The following is a 22,210-nucleotide window of genomic DNA, read 5'->3' on the forward strand; positions in this document are numbered from 1 at the left end:
AGTTTCAATATTGTTCTCCCCCATTATTTCTGAACGACAGAACTTATTAGTAATGCTCATACAAGAGTTGTTAGCATGCTCAAGAAAGAATTGCCTTTAATAAATTAGCTCTCCAAATAGGGCATAACGATCAGATCACTAACTACAAATGATACGGCAAGCAAATATGGATTTATAAAATTCCATGCAAACAGAAATTAATTACACCTAATATATTTGTACCGAGATAATAGGAATTCTATTAGACTCCAAAAATATATATATAGTTTAAGCTTTATCTTAAGGAAAAAATGTTCATTTGATTCTAAAAAATTACTCCTTTGCATGAGTTTTCTTTCCATGTTAATTCATGGAGTGTTACATTAGATCTCTAGCACAAAACCTATGAAATTTTAAATTTTAAATAGCTTACTTCATACCAAAGAAAACTCATTTATGAGGATCGAGTGGGTAACAGCCACATGGATATGGCTTCCTTTTGTCAATCTAACTCCTTGTAGCTTATAACAGATACATGAAATTTGGAAGTACGACTTCCTTCGATAGATAAACTGCCTAGCTGATTCTCTTCCTTCAACACGTACAAGAAATTTTGTTGTCAATTATCATTGTCATTGGAGTTGATATGCTTTTGTCATTAAAGGACATTTGAAAATTTCTACCATAAAGCTCCGTTGGAGGATGTGTGCATCATTTCCATAGTAAAGATTTAATACAAGTAGAACTTGCAAGGACCATGAAATTGAGTATTAGGGTTACAACATACTTGAAACATTGTCATCAACCTTGATTATGAAGTTGACTTGTTTCTGTCACATGGGGTAAAGCTCCAGCCTGCAAAATCTAAATTTGGAGAACTGTCCTTTGTTGTTTTCTCAGGAAACAGAGTAGAAGGCATAGTCTTGTAAAATGCAAGCGGAACTTGTTTTATTCTTCTACCAACCTACAAGCAAAAAATAACTTTCTTGATGATTTTAAAAAAATAAGCTCCATCTCATTAAAGTTCACAAAAAACAGAGAATACCAATGGCACATTGTAGAACAAAATAAAACATTTCATGGAAAAGCTTGTGCCGAATAAAGAGTAAACCCTAAAACCATCAGATTAAAACTAAATATAAAACCCAAAAGGATATATACATAAAATTAGATCAAAATGGATTTCAAAACATAATTCTATCTGAATTGAAATGTATCTTCAAGTCCACATTGGAAGTGAGCAGATTAGTACAGTATTTGCACGAGAGGTCCCTTTAATTCAATTTATGTTATTCTAAAAGGAAGACTTAGACTGGGCCAAGACTTCACAAGGCATCAAGGAATCAAACTCAGGCTCAGCAAAAGTACTTGCTTAAGACTTGGCACTATAACTAAGCATGAAATATTCAAATAATTGTATTCTAAAAAACCCAGATTTTTCATTTTATGAGAAATTTATTAAAATAATATTAGCATATTTGCTTAATTATTGGTCAATAATGTAATCCTAGTTCAGTTTACTTAGTTTCTAATTTCGTCTTCGATTAACGATTGTTTCCTTAATAAACATCGTCTTTGTAATCTCTTTAAATAGAGCTTTCATTTCTAATGTGTTAATCATCCAATTACCATAATATGGTATCAGAGCGGTATTGATTTTTTGCAAATTTTTCAATTAAAAAAATATTTATTCAACATTTTTAGTGCTAAAATTGCAACCTTCACAATGCAATCTGTTTTCAAGAAAGGTTTTTTTGCTGCATCCCGTTTTCAAAATTCGTGGGTTTATTTTCGTGAAGGTTTTGCATTTTCGTAAGCTTATTTCAATAAGAATCATGGGTTTGTTTGCCAATCCTGTTTTTTCTCAAATCATACAACCTTTTTTCTCCCACGGCTCCATTTTTGGGCTTGTGCGATGGCTCGTCAAGCGCAACAACCTGTTTCTTTTTGCAACGCGATTCGTCTCCAATGCGCTACGATTCCTTTCCTGCCCGCGATGGATTTGTCCTGAGCCGCATCAGATTTCTTCTGTGTTTTTGGCATTGAGTTTCATTCAAATTTTCCTGTCACGGGTGTTTGCCACACGATTTCTCTGAGTTTTTTGGCCCTCCAAGGGCAAGCAACTAAGATTTCACGTGGTTTGCAAACAAGATTTTTTTTCAAAACTCAGTGTTGTTATTTTCTGTGTTCAGAATAACAACAAATCGCGTCTTGTCTGCCTGCATTTTGACTACCCGCATTGTCAAATCTCAGTCACAGGCTCGAGGGTTTTTGTTATCTCTGCAAACTGCCATTTTTTTCCTAGATTTTTGGTGCATTCCTAGTTCAATTGGAGTATCCTAATTTCTGTGTTCGGGTACATTATGTTCTCCTCGTGATTCATGATTACAAGGCTTTATTGTCTGATTTGTGCATCAAAATCCGTGCTAGGGTTTTGAGCCTGTCGATGCCTTGGGTTTTGTGCTAACTGTTTTGTAATCGGATTTAAAATCTAAAACTTTTGCCTCGTTTTTTGTGCCTTTGCAAAAGTTAACTTGCTTCAACCTCAATATTTGTGATGGTCGCTTTGACCAACATTATGTTGGAAAGCAGTCAAAAGTTCAACGGTTGCAACTACAACATGTGGCAATAGGAAAAGATCAAGACAAGTATGATGAGCGCAACTGTGAAGTTGTCATGCTCATCAAACTATCTGTCACTGACGATCAGCTGCCACAAGTTCTTTCCAAGAAGACAGCTGCAAAGATCTAGACCCACTTGAAGGATCTCCATGAAACGTCAAACAAGAGCAGAGTGTTCTTTCTCAAGAACATGCTCTTTTCAATCACAATAGACGAGAAGATGTCTCTCTAGGAGCATTTGAAAAAAATCAAGGACATTTGCAACCAGTTGGAGGCTATCGGTCAAAAAATGGAGGAAGAAGAACTAGTGGTAATCACTTTGAAAAGTCTACCTTGGTCCTATGAGCATTTCATTGAGACGCGCAATATCACATCCACCGTGTAATCTCAAGTTTCCTAACCTCTGCAACAAGCTTCTACAGCAAGATAGATGTAAGCAACATTTCAAGACCAGCACCAATACTTCCTCTTCTGAGCAATCTTTCACGGGAAAAGGCAAGTCTTTTCAACAAAAAGGTCAAGGCAAGCCTCTTGAGAATCCTAAGAAGAACATTCAATGTAGCTATTGTCAAAAGTATGGCCACATGAAGAAAGATTGCAAGAAACGATTGGCATCTAAGCAATCCAAATAGGGAGTGTCTTAGGAGAAGGCCCACGCTGCAACGCATTCTGAACAAAAGGAGTCTATCTTCTATGTGTTCATGGCCAAACGCCCATCTGATCATGTGAAATCATTTGCCTAGTACATCGACTATGGTGCCTCTCGGCATTTCATACATCGTCGGGATTGGTTTACAGAGTACACGCCTTTCATTGATTTAGTAATCTTTAGAGGAGGCAAAGAGTATATTGTTGTTGGAAAGGGCAACGTATAGATTCAATCTGGAGGGAGAAATTTAATATTTCTCAATGTATACATTGTACTTGGCATGGAGCTATATTTTTGTCAGTTAGTCAAATTATGCAACATTCTCCTACACTGGATATTGTATTCAATTCGCACAAATGTGGTATTCTTGATAGAGACTCGTACTACAATTGTTGTGGGTCTTGAGGATCATGGTCTTTATAAACTTGTTGACACTAGTGATTCTCAGGAGCATGCCATGGCAGCCAAAAGTTCTTCCATCAGCAATCTCTAGCATCCACGGTATAGGCACCTAAATGTGCACTATCTCTCTCAGCTAGTTCGGGAGGGTTTGGTAGTTGGCTAACCTAAGATTCATTATCAAAATCATGGAGTTTGTGAAGCTTGTCAAGCTGGAAAGTAGCATCGAACTTTGTTTTCAAATGGTGATTCTTAGAGAGCCTCCAAGGTATTGCAATTGGTTCATGCAAATGTCTGTGGACCAATGAACACTCCCTTTGTCACTGAATCCAAGCATATTCTATTATTTATCGATGATTTTATTAGAAGAATGTGGGTGTAATTTCTTACAAAACAAATCAGAGGTGTTAGTCTGTTTCAGAAGTTTAAGACCTTAGTGGAAAGAGTTTGATTGTCAAATAGTCACTCTTAGGTCGGACAATTGGGGGGGGGGAGGGGGGGATTTTGTTTTTCTAATTTCTCCTACTTTTGAGCAACTCGTGGCATTAAGCATCAGCTTACCACACCTTACACCCCTCAGCAAAAGAGTGTTGTTGAGCGGCGAAACCGCACAATCACCGAAATGGCCCGGTCTATGTTGGAGCATAGACATGTTCCACAGAAATTTTGGACTGAAGCAGTTTACAATACAATCTACCTTCTGAACCGGTCTCCTACACAGGTTGTTAAGAAGATGACTCCAGAAGAAGCATGGTCTCGACGAAAGCCTAAAATCAGCCACCTGAAAGTCTTTGACTCCACTGCTTATGTTTGGATTCCAGATGCCAAGCACACAAAACTGGATTCCAAGAGCTAGAAACTTGTGTTCACAGGCTACAATGATAACCACAAAGCTTATCGACTGATTGATGCAGACACTGATCATCTCATATTCAGTCGTGATGTTTTTATGAAGAATGAAGGCCTTTTCACCTCTCTTCTCTTGTTTTGAGTCCTGAGGATCAACCTCTGAAGGCTAAGGATTTAGGTGTTCATCTTCCCTTAGGTCCACCTGATGGGAGGGCTTCTGATGACTCTAAATCTAAAGTTGCAGAGTTCCTCAGGCATGATATTGGACCACCCAACTTTCCTAATGAGAATCTGGATCAGCATCCAGATGAATTTGTTCCAAGAACCCCAAGTGATGTTGATTCCCCTGAATTGGATGTTGGTACTTATACTCTCTGACCTAAGTGGTGGGCCAAGACCATTGGCGATCTTCATGATGATGAGCTTATTGAGGGTAGATCAACTAAAAGCAAATGCAAGTAGAAGAATACAGTTAACTTTGTGCTCATGGCTAACATTCACAGTGTTTATGAGCCTCGGACATATTCAAAGGCTAAAGGAATACTGGAGTGGGAACAAGCTATGGAAGTTGAACACCATAGTCTTTTGAAGAACAACACTCGGGTCCTGTCTGATCTTCCACCTGGGAAGAAACCCATTGGTTGCAAATGGGTGTAAAAAATCAAGTATAAGGCTGATGGAACCCTTGATAAGTAGAAGGCTCATTTGGTAGTCAAAGGGTTCTCACAGAAAGAGGGCATTGACTATGAGGAAACATTTGCTCCCACAAACAAAATGAGCACCATTTGGCTTGTCCTCGCTATTTCAGCCCAATTTCGATGAAAAGTCCATCAAATGGACATCAAGAGTGGATTCCTCAATGGCGATTTGGAGGAAGAGGTATAAATGATGCAACCTCCTCGTTTCAAGGTTGTTGGTAAAGAACACTAAGTATGTTGTCTAGTGAAAGCACTCTATGGTCTCAAAGAGGCTCCTCGGGCATGGTACGTGAAAATTGATAAGTACCTAGTTGATGATGATAGTCTGCTTTTAGTTAATCATGGTTTTCAAAGTAGTCCTAATTCCAATCTATATGTCAAATAGTGTGGTGATGATATTCTTTTTCTTGTTGTCTATGTTAATGACCTGATCATTACTAGGAGCTCGACACATTTGACTGAAGAAATCAAACGAAATTTGTGTCACTCCTTTTGACATATGACAGGTTTGGGACTTCTACATTATTGTCTCAGTGTAGAGGTTTGGTAGACAAATGGTAGCTTCTTTTCATCTCACTCAAAGTATGTCAGAAGTCTGCTAGATAAGTTCCAAATGAATGACTACAAACTTCAATCTACACCTATGGAGAAAAGGCTGAAACTATCAGCCAAATCGGATTCACCTATGGTGAATGAATCAACATTCAGGCAACTAGTGGGCAACCTCATCTATCTCACTGCCACTAGACTTGACCTCAGTTATGCTGTGAGCTACATCTACCGCTTCATGACAGCCCCTAAAGCTAAATATTGGGTTGCAGCGAAGCATGTGCTAAGATATGTGAAGGGCACTCCTAACTTTGGTATTTTGTACAACAGAAGCAAAGATCCCAAACTCATTGGTTTTACAAACTCAAATTGGACAAATTCTATTGATGACAAGAAGTCCACCTCTGGGTATGTTTTCAATTTTGGCACAAGTGCAGTCACATGGACCAGCAAGAAACAGCAAGCAATAGCTCTTTCCTCGACCAAAGAAGAATATCGGGGAACTATCAAGGCAGTTTGGCTTTGAAGGATGCTTTTTTACATGCAAATGTCTCAAGCAGGACCTTCTCCCTTGTTCTGTGACAATCAAGAGGTGTTGAAACTTACCAAAAATCCAGTCTTCCATGAACAAACCAAGCATGTTGAACTTCATTGTCACTTCATCTGCAAGCTTGTAGAAGATGGATGAGTTCAATTACAGTATGTTCCAACTGAGGATCAAACTGCAAACATCCTCACCAAGTCTCTGAGCTTAGACAAATTTGTAAAAATTAGGGGGCAATTTGGTGTAGTTGATAGATTGACCATTAAGGGAGAGTATTAGAATAATGTTAGCATATTTGCTTATTAATGGTCAATAATGTAATCTTAGTTTAGTTTAGTTTAGTTAGTTTATAATTTCACCTTCAGTTAACGATTGTTTCCTTAAGAAACATCGTCTTTGTAATCTCTTTAAATAGAACTTTCAATTCTAATGTTAATCATCCAATTGCCATAATAAATTTGTATGATTCAAGTTTGGTGTCACTGATGCATAGGAAATTGATCCAAAAATTACTTGAAAATGTGACAACAATAATATTCTTGCATGGCGAGAAATTTGAAAGTATCTTGCAAACTCCACAGTTTGAGAAGATGAAAAACGAGAAATTTGAAAGTATCTTGCAAACTCCACAGTTTGAGAAGATGAAAAACATTTGTTACAATAAATAAACTCAAAAAGTAAAGAGTTATAGGCATTTTTGTGTGTTTCAAATTATCCATGGCTATGGAACTCTCCATGTATCCACCAGCTCATAAACTTAGGAATCTTGTAAATAATTGACCAGTTCTTAAAAACACGTCAATCCAACTATTTTTTGAACACAAAAAATGTGGGCTCAAACTCAAACTATAGTCCAGTAACAATGTAGTCAAATCGTATTTACATACCTAAATATAGATGCATCTACAAATTTCTCTGAGAAGATTGGTATCACTAATAACAAAATCCCAATGTGAAAGGCTTCTACATATCAAAATTGAGGTGTTGAAGTAAGAAAGAAGCCTTAACATTAACAAATCTATGCTCCTGACTGGCAATCTACATTAAGGAGAAAGGAAAGGATATATGTAGCAACCTAAATGAGAGTTAGCCGTGTGATGGACTCAGTTGAACACAATTATTAATAACTCTAAAATATACATTATGTAGATACTTGAAATAACCACAGCAGGAGAGTAATGTATATTTCTCAAGTTGGTAACTGTTTAATATCTCACTAATACCATGGCATGAATATAATTATGAATTCAAATCTCAGATTGGATACCCACATTTCATGGTCACATAGTAAACATTGTGTAATAGGTGCATAAAAGAGATTAACTATCGTCAGGGAACAAACTCCTAACTTGCATCAAAAGTCAGGGAAGCATATTGTAAGAAGTGAGAATAACCATCTGAGGAAGCATACTGTATACTCAACCTTGCATCAAAAGCTGGGAGCAAACTGAAGGACCAGATATGATAAATCCTTGGTTGATATAGGATTCTACCTCTACATACTGACAACGGTAGATAAGGCTAAATGACATTTTTTTACATAATGGAGGGAATGTAGTGATGATCAGGAGGCTGAGCAGTAAAGGATGCTCGCTTTAAGAGATGGCATGCACTAGCCTGCCACATGATACAACTACGGCAGACCTTAATAATCAAACATTATGCCTAGCCACATGGTGTCTGAAAATATGAGTTTCAGAATTGATAGCATGTATATCGTTTAAAACTTTAAACATAATTATAGCATGTTTTAACATTAGCTACTGTTTTGTGCCAAATAGTTACAGCATGATAAGCAAAGGAAATTTAAATGTCACTGACCTCTTCTGAAAATATGGTACCATAAGAACCAGAGCTGAAGTCTTTGACAACAACTTCAGTAGTCTTGGCTCTAACTGTCAAATCATTTTCAAGCGATGTAACAAATCTGCAAAAGTCAAGAATATATCAAATGCAATGAAATTTGTCATCACAAAATATATCTCAGGTATGATCAAGCGTGATTTTCAGAATAAGTATATTAAATATGAGAACACAGTATTTACCTGGAGACAGCTGGGCAATAGTGGCGACGCAGTGTTTCTATCTCCCACAATGAGCTCACTGTAAAGAAACATGGATGCCAATTTGGACCATTAATTTTGATCTGAGAAAACACCTTTAGATATTACAAATTTATAATATCAAACAACAAATAGGAAAAACCATATTCTCGTCTTCACTCTATTTTTCATTTGATTATATATTACTCAAAAAGAGCAGGTTACAACATATAATATATGCCCAGGATGGGCAGCAAGATATTATCAACACTACAGTCCAACTCCATACAACATAAACAAAACAACAGGATCACAGCATCTGATCACATCAAATTACATTAGTGTATCCAAAAGGAACTTATCCAAACTAAACTAATTGTTGCAGCTTTCACTGTATCTACCCATCTCATACATTCCAATTGGAGTGATCTCTGATATATTGTCATTCGATCTTACAGCTTCCAGGCCAGCATCAGCTTCAAAGTTATTCTCTCTTTCTTTGAGTCCCATGTCTTCTGAGAGCATGTCAAACGTAAGTTTTTCTTATATCTTTATGGAATTCCATATTTGACCTCTGATATATTGTCAATCGATCTTACAACTTCCAGGCCAGCATCAGCTTCAAGGTTATTTTTTCTGAGTCCCATATCTTCTAAGAACATGTCAAACATGAAATTTTTATTATAACTTTATAGAATTTTATATAATATTTCACAAATTTGTCATCTTTCTCTCAGCATATGGCCAGAATTTCTGTTTAAATCTTGGACTTCTCTTGTCTTCACTTTCTGTTTAATCGACAGCGAAATTGTATTGATATAAAAATAAAATTTATAATATCAGCTCATGCCAGGCTCACTATAGACGCTTAGAGTAGAGAGAAAGATGAAGTCTTCACTTTTTGTTTAATAGAAAGCAAAATTATATTGATAGAGAAGAAGTTTTATAATATCAGCTCAGAACCAGGCTCATTATTGGTGCTTAGAGTGGAGAGAAATACAACATCTACGTTTTTTGTTTAATAGACAGCAAATTTATATTGATAGAAAAAAGGTTTTTATGATATCAGCTCACCACCAGGCCCATTATAGGTGCTTAGTGTGGAGACAAAGACAAGAAGACATACAACTTGAGCTGCTAGAGGAAAATACTTTTGGCGAACTCTTCTTCCAAGAAAACTTGCAAATATAGCCTCTAACTATCACCCCAATGTGTGGATTGCTTATGTTAGCTCTCTTTACAATGTAACCAACCAACCTGATGTCACAGTTCCCACTTTAGCACCAACTTCTACCATTTTCTCCACGGGTAATGTTAGGAGGGCTATTCTAAAGTTATGTACCAGCAAGGTAGCACATCATGAAAGTTTCCACACTGAATTTATTAAAAATAATATGGATCCCCTGGCCTTCCCTTTCACAAAGCTTTTCAATGAGGATGTTTGTTCAAGCTTTCCTCAGCCTTCATCCCAACATATGATTCACCCTATTCATAAATCTAGGGTCTCTCCAATCTTGACAAATAAAAGGCTTTCATGATTGGGCATGCATGTGCCAAACTTTATGCAAAATGTTAGACATGGAGTTTTCTAAATACCCGGAGAACAATAATCTTATGGGCAGGCTGGCTTCAAGGGTGATTATCAACCCATTAACCATATCTTTACACACTGGGCTATTATTGATGATGCTTGTCAAAGCACTTCCACAACCTTTTGTTGTCTCATTGACTTCGAGAAGCCTTTTGATTCAATTCTGAGACACCTACTTTTCCAAAGGATACATGATTTCAACAGTCCAAATTCCCTCCCTACTGCTGCTTGGAAGCTTTATGAGATAGTTATTGGGCACTTTTGTACATCTCACGGTTCTTCCAACCATAATTTTAAAACTCGTGGGACTCGCCAAGACTCGCGAGTCCATTGGCAGGTCGAGGTGACTCGCCAAGGACTCGTGAGCCGAGTCCTAGCGACTCCTTCCCAAGGACTCGCGAGTTTATTGAGTGGACTCACGCGAGTCTTTCACTCTGACTCGCGCCATTCACTGAACACGACCAACCACGATTTTATGTGTATTTTTTTTTACTTTTTTCACTCATTTTGGCATTGTTGCTTGCTGAAAATAGGTTTGTAGGGTTTGAAGGAGGAGAGGAAACAAGATTAAAAAAGCCTCATTCTCTTCATCAAAATATATACATGAAATATAACATTTAAGTTATATTTCATGTATATATTGGCAGGATGTTTGAGAGTGGTTTCAGATCTCTAGGAGTTATAATGCAAATTCTAGGTTTTAGAAGATTTTTAAATTTTCAGACAAGTGTCAAATTTCAGTAATCAATAGGCTCCTATTAGCATTCTCTCACACTCTCTATCTCACTCACTTTATTGCCCCGAATTTTAGACCTATCTATCTCCCTATCACTCTTCATCTATCCCCTCTCTCCCTCACCCTCAGACCCTAGTAAGTGGTGCTACCCTCAACCTAATTTTGGCGAGTTGGAGAACCCACATCAGACTCATAGAGCTAGACCCTCTAGCTCTATCTCTCCCTTGGTTTTCACTAGAGCTAGAAAGAGGAAGATGTAGTCTTCTCTTTAGTTTGTTCATTGTTGTTTTTCACATTTGGACATATCATTATATGTAATTTTGTAAACATTTATAAACTTATGCTGCTATTATACATTTTAAAGTTTGAAACTAGGAGTATGAATGATGAAATTTCAAATATTGAGTGTTTGTAGATCATATGACATGTGTAATGTTTCAATTATGGTTCTTATGTTCTCTAAATGCATTAATTTCTTTACGGGTTTTTTTTTTGCCAAGTCTTTCACGAGTCCGAGTCCAATTTTTTGGTTTGCTGAGTCCGTGGCGAGTGCAAGTTTGAAAACTTTGCTTCCAACTTTGTGATGAGTACCATTAGGGGTAAACAAGGATATCTCCTCTCTCTGACCATTTTTATCATTTACATTGATGTGTTGGAGGGGTTCCTTCAACAGCATACTCCCATGGATAATGTTTGCACTAAACATAAGTTGGTTATCACCATTCTAACTTTTACTAATGATGTTGCTCTCCTCTCTCATTTTGTTGAAGGGTAAGCACAACAACTTGATGTCGTTGCTCACTTTTCTTGACTTCACAAGCTTGTAGTCAGCCTTACTAAAACAAAGTTCATGATTTTCAACATCTCCAAATGTCTTATTTCCAAATTCAAATCCTTTCACATGGGGGCATCTTTGGAGATTGCATCTACTAATACTTAGGGGTCCAACTATTTGGTACCTTTGTTAGCATGAGGTCTAACTCACATTCACATTTTTACATGAGGTGTGCCTCTCCATGTCTTCAAGCATCAATGCTTCCAAACCCACCTCCAAGATATCCCTTCAAAAATGTATTTTTGATTCCATTATTACGCCTATAGCTTTGTATGGCTCTAAGGTTTAGGGACCTAGCTTGTGATCCATTGATTGTGCCTGTATTGAGAGGGTCCAAACTCTCATGCTACAACATTAATAAGTGGTAAATTGTTCCTCAAAGCATTGTCCAAGTTGAGTTTTCTATCCAATCGCTATATCTCAAGACTATCATTCGGCTTACTTTCTACATGCACAAAGTCAAATCCACAAGGGATTCCACTTCTAATCATTAAAGATGTCTCCACAAGGGATTGCCTCATTGGGCCCTATGCAATGACATTATTTTGCTACTCTATGACTAGCTTGCTCCTTTCTATTGGCATCTATATTCATAGCTTTTATGGATTCTTTCGGAGGCTCCTTATCAACTCCTTCCCTTGAAGCAAACCATCACTAGAGCTACTAGATGGGACATTCAAGTCACTTAGACCTCACCTCTTGTGCCACTCAATCCAAGGCTTGCTATTACAATGAGCATTTCTTATAGGTGAAAGACGGTGTATTATGTTGTCCTCACCATCTCTAACATCATCACTCATACGACTTGATGTTTCGCATTAGCCAACTGTGAGTGTGTTCCCACTAGCTACATGTTGAAACAAACCCCTCACCCTAACTAGATAACCCTCCAAGAGGTGGAGACCGACAAGCATTTCATCTTCAAATACCCAATTTACTATCAAATATGGTAAAGACATTACTAGCTCTATAGGGATTGAGGCACCAATATATCTACTTTCTTTAGATATCCAAACTAGTTATATTTATGCATTTACCTTCAAGAGGCCATCACCCTTCACCACAAATCCTTACATGCAGTCTCTACGGATCCTAAGGGGAATACATTACTCAACCTTCCTAGCATTGGACTCTCCCTGTTTTGTTTTGTTTTTTCTTCCACTTTGTGAGGCCTTCTATAGGTTTCTCTTCCAAGAATTTTCCTTTTATAGGTTACTGGTTTGGACCCAACATCTCTGGAAAAAACAAAACAAAGTTTGAAAAATTCTAAATCGGAAGCAAAGGACAGGGCAGAACAAACAGGTAATAGGAAAAGTTCAGATAGCAATGGTAATAGTAAAATACAAGCGATGGAAATGAAAATGTCATGCATATTAAATGTGAAAAAGCCTACCTACAAATGTGAAAGAGCTGATATACACAAGTCAAGACTAATATAGGGAAAACAAAGAGCCTACCTTCTCATGCTTTTCTACTTGTGTTACTCAATCTATTCACTTCTTCACAACGTTATCCTCTACTAGCCTGCTCCAGACTGATTTATGCAAAAAAAATTAAGGTTTTTTTTTGACATTTTGGGATCTTTTCCTATAATTCAACTAGATACAGCACAATTTTTTTAGGATGTCAAATCCAAATGTATTCAATGCAGCTCCATATTTTCCCTAATTTCAGTAAAGACAGGCACAGCATTTAAGCCATATTATACAGGCCATGCCGTACCCATATCTTTAAGGTATGTTGGTACACGTACCAAGGAAGAGGGTGGCATATCCTACAATTTTGTTGAGCAATGAAATTAGGCACCTTCAATGTTCAACAACTTCTGCCACTAGTGTCAACGGCAAGCTGCACCTACATGAATGTGATAAAGGTTGGATCCATTTACATGACTCAAATCTAATTTTAGAGAGCGTAAATTGATTAATTATGCTTAATTTTGATTTTCAACATGCCAGTTCAATAAACTACACAAATCAACCTTCCTGTCCATATTGAGACTATGCATGAAATGTGGAATCATCCTTTAACATCTTTACTTGATTTTAATTTGTTCTACCGGTATATATTCAGATTCAACATTTAGTAAATAATTACTGTTGTGACCATTTCACACATCACCCCATTAAAAATGGGGACCCCCTCTTTTTTGTTCGTTTTTGCTCGTCCTTCTCTCTGCTTTTTAGGGTTTTGGTTTAGTATGTCAGTTGTCTGGATTAGGGTCAAGCCTTAGGGTTCCCGTTTTAGTGTTTTCAGGCCAGAGTCCAGTCAATCTTGAGAGCTATTGAGCTTCCTCCCATAGGATGCAATTTGGAATTCGTCAGGTGGTCAAGAGGGTTGGTCTAGTTTCAGTCGGAATTTTGAATGCAAAGTCCAATTTTTGCCTAAGTGTTAAATGATGGATTATGGAATTTTGTCTGATTGAATGATTTTGACCAAATTTTGAAAATTTTAATAATTGATCCCGAGTATTGGAAAGGTCTTATTTTTGCTTTGTCAAGTGATTAAACCCTTGAAATCATGATATTTTGGCCTGTGGAAGCAAAATCGCTCCTGTCCCTCAGCCAGGGACCAGAGCGAAAATGATGTTTTATGCATCTTGATTGTTAATTTGTTTCATTTGTCTTGTGCAGGGTCGCGAGGAGATGCGTTTGAACGCAAATTGAAAGATTTGGAAGATTTTTGAAGCTTAAAATGGCGAATTTTTGGAGTTTGAGGACAAATCGCTCCTGTCCCTCACTAAAGGACCGGAGCTTAAAATCCAACATTGACTTGTCCTTGCAAGATTTCAACAATTTCGCGATATGAGGAGAACCAAGGAAGTACATCCTGTCAGTTGAATATAACTTGGAAATGTCATCATGAGGAAAATTAGACTTAGAAGTAAAATAGCTCCTGTCCCTCAACCAGGGACCAGGGCGAAATTTGATGATAGCTCCCGTCCCTCTCCCAGGGACCAGAGCGAATTTCCTTATAGGGCAAAATGTGGGCGAAGATCAAGTAAGTTTTAAGTTTGAGGCAGGTAAAGAAGGTGTAACGGACCCATTGAAGACAAATTGAAGATTGCAAGACACCGAAGCGAGGCCCATATTTGCCTAGGCGCTCCTGTCCCTCAGTCAGGGACCAGAGCGATTTCTTCCTTAGATCAAATTCTCACCAAGTTGAAACAAATTCCATGCCAAGGATGAATGAGAGGATGCATGACGAGTCTGTTGAAGATAATTTTAAGCAGTGGCAAAGTGTGATTGAGCCTAGAAAATGAAGTTCGCTCCTGTCCCTCAGTAAGGGACTAGGGCGAAATATTGGTTATGTTGTCTTCCTTCCAAATTTAAAATCATTCCAAGTCAAGGTGTGAGATGGCAATGATGTTTGAAACGCCTCGAAGAGAAAGTAAAGTATCAAAGACTGCAAAGGTGATGGAAATGCCCAAGTTCGCTCCTGTCCCTCTCCTAGGGACCAGAGTGAAATCTCTATAAAGGCTTAAGTTTTGAATGTTAATCACGTTTCAAATGTTCAAGAAGGACCAAAGGACATTGTTTTACACTGTGAAGGCAATTGCGAGTTGATAGAAACAAGGATGAGCCCAAGACACCAAGGATCGCTCCTGTCCTTCAGGCAAGGACCAGGGCGATATTCATTACATTGGCCATCTCTTTCAAAAACTACATCAAGCCAGGGTCGTTTAAGGTTGTACAAGGTCAAGGTGTTCTTAAGAAGATGAATTGCGAGGAAGTTAAACGTCAAAAAGTGATCAACTTGAGCAAGGAGACAAAATCGCTCCTGTCCTTCAGTCAAGGACCAGGGCGATATTCATAAAATCTATCATTCGTTCCAAAAGATCACGTCAAGCAAGGGTACACAAGATCGAATATGTCATTTAGAAGGTGATGAACGAGAAGTTAAGGTTAAGAGATGAAGAATTTTGGCTAGAACACAAAGTTCGCTCCTATCCCTCACCAAGGGACCAGGGCGATGTTGACCTTAAGATGCATTTATCCACAAAGTTGAATCGATCAAGCTCGAGGTACCCAACAAAGATGCCAGTTTCAACGTGGAGATGGTGGTTTTGAACGTAAAAGGCAAGAGAATCAAGGCTAAAATGCTAATTCGCTCCTGTCCCTCAGTCAGGGACCAGAGCGATATGGTTTGTATTTTTTACATCTCCCAAATTTTGGCGCTAATAACATTTTTAAATTTTATTAAATGCTAAAATCGATGAAATTTGAATATTCAATTAAAGTTAGCATTTAAAATTTGCGCATAGACATTTAATTAATTATTTTTTGCCTTTAAAAAATCGAATTAATTAAAAACGAAGGCATTTAATTAATTAATTATTATTTTAAATAAAAATTGGGGCGCTTGAATTTTAAATCTTATATTTTTTTACAAAGTCGGCCCTTGATTTTTATTTGAAATTTGTTTTAATTGCTATATTTTACAAAGTCGGCCTAGAGGTAAATGAGAGGGTGAGCGCCTATAAAGGGGAGGTAAATTATTTCATTTTCAAATCATCATTCAAACATCCTTTGCATGCGAAATATCAAGAAGACAAGGAAGTGCGAAATTATCATTAGAGAAGAGTGCGAATTTTATCAAGGATACAAGGTACTAACATCATCAAAAGGAGTGCGAGTTTGGTTCAAGTAGAGCGAACTTGCCATCAAGACATTGAAGACCCCCCCCCAAAGGTGGCGAAGTTGCTAAGGAGGACGTTCGCTTGAAGGGAATCACATTGAAATCTTCCAAACTCCGATTTTTGCCTAGACGAATTTCTTAATTTTGCATTTTAGAGTTAGCTCTCAAGTAAGGTATGGCGATGTAATCTCTTCTCTTGTTTTGAATTTTGATCGTCATAGCCTTAAATTTTGAATTTTGAAATTTTGAATTTCAGTAGCTCAATCGTTTTTAGGAAATGATAACTCAAAGACTTATCATGAAGTTTCCTAAATTTAATCTCTAATCTATAGTTATGCATTGCAAAATCTATTACTTATTATGAAATGTTGTGTAGGTGTTACAATGGCGACCCCGAAGGCGGGAGCATCCACCAGTCGTCTAGCTCTCATGAAGGAAGATCAAAAGAACGAAGAACTGGAGACCAAGATCGTGTCTAAGTGGAGCAGCATTGGAGATACCAACTTGGGCAACTTCAGCACGAAGAAGTTTCGGGAGGTCCCTTACATTGGCAAGCCATCACCTGTCACCAAGAGGATAATTGAAAGTGGCATCATTAAGGCGGCCGACTTCCCTCCAGCAGTCCAGTGCCATGAGTTGATGATCGAGTGTGCTCGCCATTATGATCCTCAGTCCAGAACGATCGTGTCCAAGGAGGGAAACACTTTAGCTTATCTTTCAGAGGAAGCTATAAGTGAGGCTTTCCATCTTCTAGAGCACAGAGATATGGTCTACAAAAGAATAGAAGGAGCCAGGTCCATGTACGAAGATGATCCAGATGCTTGCCTAAGCATCATCAACAAGAATTGGCTACTTAAGAGTCGTCCTCGCCTGAGCAAGATCCCGAACACACCACATAGGATCGATTTCCAGGAGGAGTACAGAGATTTGATAACGATGCTCAACCGAGTCACGGGAGCTCCTCAAGCCTTCTACTTTGAGAAGTGGATGTTCTACTTCATCCAGGTGATAGTTCAGGGAAAAGGAACAATTCATTGGGCTAGGATGATTAGCCATTGCTTGGACATACAGTTAAGGAGATTGAAGGCTACCAAGTCCTTCCACATGAGTTCATATGTCATATATGCCTTGATCAGGAGCTTTGAGTACGCAGGACTACCTCACAGAGGAGTGATTGGAAGAGGACCCGGCGAGGTCAGAGTTTGTGATTCCTACGCTCACTTGCATCATCCGCCAGGAAGCAACTACTAGTTAGTTAATGATACCTTCACGATGAACATCACAAGGACGTTGCAAGGCGGGATTCACAATAGATTATCTCAGGATGCACAAGAACTAGTAAAGAGGTACGGTGCTTGGTTTATCCAATTTCCGAAATTTACTTATATCAGAGTCCATGGATGTCCTTCACCTCCATACATGTTGCCGAGATATCCGACAGACAGAATAGTGTTACTTGAGGTAACAAGACAGTTGGCAGCTTATGCGAAGGCATTCAGACACAGACATGGAAATGGAGTTCCTGTACCTATCATATTGGGCAATTCAGTTGAAGTATGTCCTAATGCTTTAGCCATGGATGACGCAGAGAAGGAGTTAGCTTTGTATTCTTTTTCATTCTTTGCTTTGAGAGAAAGCTTTGATCCACATGGATATATAGAGGAGACAATCGGTAGGAAATTTAAGCATGAGTTTCAGATAGAAGATTTTATGATGAATCTCTTAGACGATCTTGAAGTGAAAAGAAAGATGCATTCTAGATTGCCTTTGGATTTCATCAGGAAATGCAAGATTTACAGAGTGGCCGACCAAGCTCAGGACAGTGGCAGACATCTCCAATCATCCTATGATCGAGAAAGCAAAACAGTGAGGTTAGATTGGAATGAGCCCGAGGTTGTGGATCTAGATGCTTTGATGGCTCCAGTCTTGTCTTGTACTCGCAGATGGGTTGATGTGCAGCATCAGAAGTTGAGAGAGCAAGGCATAGCTATGACTTTTACCTTGGAGGAAAGACTAGCTGAGGGTGGAGCCAGTGTAAGCGAAGGCAATCCTAATCCCAGAAATACAAGTGAAGGCAACCTTCGAAGTGCAAGTGAAGGCAATCTCCATCCAAGAGGCTCGAAGAGGAAAGAGAGACCTGAGAAGAGAGAATCTTCCAAGAAGAAGCAAGAGGCCAACCGAGATCGTTCATCCGGTACGTCTTCTCGACAAGAGAAGAGGACATTTGAGATAGAGGAGTCTATGGAGTCAATGGTACAGAATGATAAAGAAGGACAGGCACCAGGTGGATCTCTCCAGGACAATGAGTTGCATGAAGATAGGGAAGATAATGAAGTAACATCTCCTCCCAGAGAAGAAGAATTGCTTAAGGAAATACAGGTTAAAGAAACAAGATCTGCCATCCCAGATTGGTTGAAGGAAAGATTAACGAAGGTGATTGTGATCGAGGACGAGGACAATGTGATTGATTTGGAGAGCCTTGTTGGACATTCCCAGGAAGTGACAGAGAAGAGAAAAGCTACCAAGATGTCCAAGATGATTAGAGATGAGACTGGATCCAGAAAATTGCAGATAGCTACACCGGAAGTGGATAAGTATGAAGGTGAGATCCTTGCAAAAGAATATAATGTAGAGACATTTGAGCTAGGTCCATCCACAGCTGAACAGACAATGGATGATGCCACCGATTCATTCGAGGCATTGAAGGACAAGCTTAGGGAAGAAATGGAGAAAAATAGAAAGCTTGAGAGAGAGAGAGGTGCATGGAGAACATATTTCAGCCATCTCAATCAACCTTTGGGACGTCGGGATCCAGCAACATCACCCATACAGGCACTTCCCCTTCAATCAATTGGTGAGGCAGAGAGATTCAGGAGTTTGGTCCAGCTTATGAACACTTGGATTGACAAATCTCATACAGTTGTTGTAGAATTTGCAACAAGGATGATGAAGACCATTCATAGGGCTATTCAGGTTCTTGAGATCATCCACAACTTGATGATAACGGTAGCCGCTTTTGCTCATACCAAAGAGGTTATCATTCCTGTCTTGCAAGTAATCAGACAAACATCAAGAAAGGTCTTAGCGCAGGAAAAGATCATGGATGGAGGACCTCACAGTTTACTTCAGTGGTCAACCTTACTCCAGATGAAGGAAGTTCTCTTTGAGGACATCAGTACTAGATGTAGCCATGTTGAGGAGGTTATCCACCCGATCCAGGACAGAGTATTTGAGGTACTACGTACCATTCTTGGCAGGAGGATCGAAGTTGAGACAGATGTGGATTTGCAAGAATTGGAGGATAGAATTAAGGTCATCTTTTGCAAAGATGCTAATGTTATCACAGATGAGCAACAGGACCAGATGTTTGCTACCATGCTCCTGATTGAAAAGACTAAGGAACTTGAACCTGAATGGGACGCTGCTCTTCTCAAGGCATTTGATCAGGTCATCCACTTAGAAGAAAGAATGAGGAATCTTCCCGAGATTCCAATTGCTGAGATCGAAGGAATCATATCAAGATTCATTGCATATGCTAAAAAGGAGCATTGGAAAGGGAATAAGATTCTAGATGAGAGGTTATTATAGATGACATGGCACCTTAATTGTCATTGGTCTATGTCTCCTAGGTTTTTGTGCCAAATTTAATATTTGGCTATGCATTTAATATTGTTCAGTAAAAAGGAGGCTATTTGTAATAAACCCTAATTAGGGTTTAGGTGTCATAATCTTGGCCATTGATCTTCTTTCGATCTGGACCGTTCATTGTAATTGAGGATGCTATTTATACCCTCATTTCTTTTCATTTTAGAAGGAATCAGAGAGTTAGAAATTATTGATGTATTAGAGAATTAGAGAGATTAGAGTTTAGAAGCAATTTACTTTTGTAGCAAGATTGAGCTTTGAGAAAGGAATTCAAACAATTGTTGTACATGATGGCTTTGAGATCAATAAAATATTGAAGTTATGGTGTTTTGTTGCAATTCTCTTGGTTATCTTCATGGTTGTTCATTTTCTTGAATCATTCTCAATCAAAGTAGTGTGTTAATTCGAAGGACAAAGTGTTGGACTTGATCTTTGGTAGGATTCGCTTTCCAAACCACTAGCTTCTTGCTGATTGTAGGAACGCCTTGCGTGGTCGACTGGAGATATTTGAATCGCTTAAACCTTCAATCGTTGTTGTATCTTGGATATGTACCTTCTTGGTAGTGTCCTTGATCTTTGATGTATTGAAAAATCATTTGTTACCTTAGAAGATCGCATCAATTTCAATTGAGTTGTTAATTTATGGCAATATTGAAGTTGGTAGAATCTCACCAAGCCTTGTCCACATTAAGTCATTCTTAGGGTTAGATTAGATTAAACCTCTCGCAAACCCTACTCTTTTGGCATTTTTTGAAAGCTTGTTTAGTTTAGGAAAAATCTTCGGCGACGTAAGGCCCCTTGATGACACAGCAATCACAACGACCACTGGTGCTTATCCACACGTAGAGACCCTACTAAAAAGAACATTGGAGTCATCCTAACTGATCCTTCTTGCGATATCTTCAGCAGTTAGCGACTTTATTCAAGAGAGGATAAGATGCCTTTGGGTATTTTATTCTGTGTATGATTGTGTACAAAATACACGTCAACAATTACCTAGCAGCATATTTCTGTTACTTAGTTGAAGTTGGTTTACCAAAGATGGTCATGAAGTTGGATATTCGTGTTACACTAACCCAGTATAACAATTAAATGCAGTGAATTTTAACATTTCTTTTTGAAAAATACTAACATCATATACCATTAAAATGCATAGTTATTTATACCAGATTTGATCAATTTTTCATGATTCTTATATTCCTCTATCGACCAACATTATTTCTATATTATTAAAGATCTTTTAAGAACTGTATTTATTTACTATAATCATCAAGAACATCACAGTTCCCTGGAAATTGAGTCCTTACACAAGGCTTTAGACTTTGCTGTATCCTTCTCCTCAATCACAAACATATCTCTGCCAGGTTTATCTGTAGATTCACAAAAGTTGTCAATCTTTTCTTCTGGTCGCTTTGTGTCAATTCCTTCCACTTCACCCATTTCTCTGTGGTCCTGCTGGTGAAGAAATTGAAAAATTTACAATCAATTTAAAAGAGCAAATCAGCCATGATAATATAACGTTACATACATGAAAGATTATAACAAATAAATCAAATGGAAATATTAACATAGCACAGAGCTTTGACTAAGGCCATAGAATAGAGACATATATATAAGTGCCAAGTACCATGGCAAATCAACAGAGACAGGTAAAAATACAAAAAGCAGAAATAAAGATTATCCAGAAAGCATGCCTGCAACACTACAATTACACTATGTAAAGACATACTAGCTGATAGGTTGAAACAAAGGAGTCCATCACATGAGCTCATACTGGAGTATCCCCATTTCAAAAGCAGGCTTCCAAATAGATAGTGCTACACAGTGCCCCAGACCCTAAAACACAAATCATATGCTCCTAAGAAGTTATTAGTGCGAGAAGCAGCTCAGCAGCCTTGAAGATCACAGAATGCTTTGGTGGTAGTGTAAGGGTGCTCACAGCATACCCTTCTTCCATTTGACATTGGAAAAAGTGGCAACAGTAATGTGAATTATGTTATATTTTGAGAAAGAGGGGTACACGGTAGATAAAAACAAAACTAAGCTCTGATATGAAGGGGCAGCACTTCCATTTTATTTAAGCTACTAAAAAATTCAAAATATTGTTAATAAATATCTTGGGAAAGATGGTCCATCAAGGGTGTCAAAGTCATTGAAGCATGTTATAGATATCTTGACAGCATACATTATACAATAACAATGCATGTACTGAAAACCTCAACAAACCATTTAAGGAAATGCAATTGTCTAGAGCTTGTGAGTTTCCTTGAAAAGAACTCACCACTTGAATCATTGATTTTTCATAGGAGTGTATGTTGGACTCATTAATGATATAAATAAACTTGAACATAGAAATCACAATTACCTCACTTTACTATGTTGAATTTGTATGCATTATTCATTTTTCAGTTTCTCTAGAACATATTCTGCAGTAT

General features: G+C 38.1%; 1 protein-coding gene across 5 annotated transcripts in view; it reads right to left on the minus strand.

The window, feature by feature from the left end:
• Positions 1-213: 213 nt before the first annotated feature.
• The window catches only part of LOC131075585 (protein NUCLEOLAR COMPLEX ASSOCIATED 4), a 190,874-nt gene continuing 168,877 nt past the window's right edge, over positions 214-22,210 (minus strand). For 3 of the 5 annotated variants that reach the window (XM_058012434.2, XM_058012431.2, XM_058012435.2), the window contains 4 exons: positions 21,083-21,230; positions 8,334-8,391; positions 8,110-8,215; positions 214-943 (listed from right to left, as the gene is read on the minus strand). In XM_058012434.2, the coding sequence (XP_057868417.1) occupies positions 791-943; positions 8,110-8,215; positions 8,334-8,391; positions 21,083-21,230 (465 nt within the window). In that variant the 3' untranslated portion in view covers positions 214-790. The remainder of the gene's footprint in view (positions 944-8,109; positions 8,216-8,333; positions 8,392-21,082; positions 21,231-22,210) is intronic. The other 2 variants (XM_058012432.2, XM_058012433.2) reach the window with 2 other exon arrangements.

Source organism: Cryptomeria japonica, chromosome 5 (assembly GCF_030272615.1).
Source record: "Cryptomeria japonica chromosome 5, Sugi_1.0, whole genome shotgun sequence".
Lineage (NCBI taxonomy): Eukaryota > Viridiplantae > Streptophyta > Pinopsida > Cupressales > Cupressaceae > Cryptomeria > Cryptomeria japonica.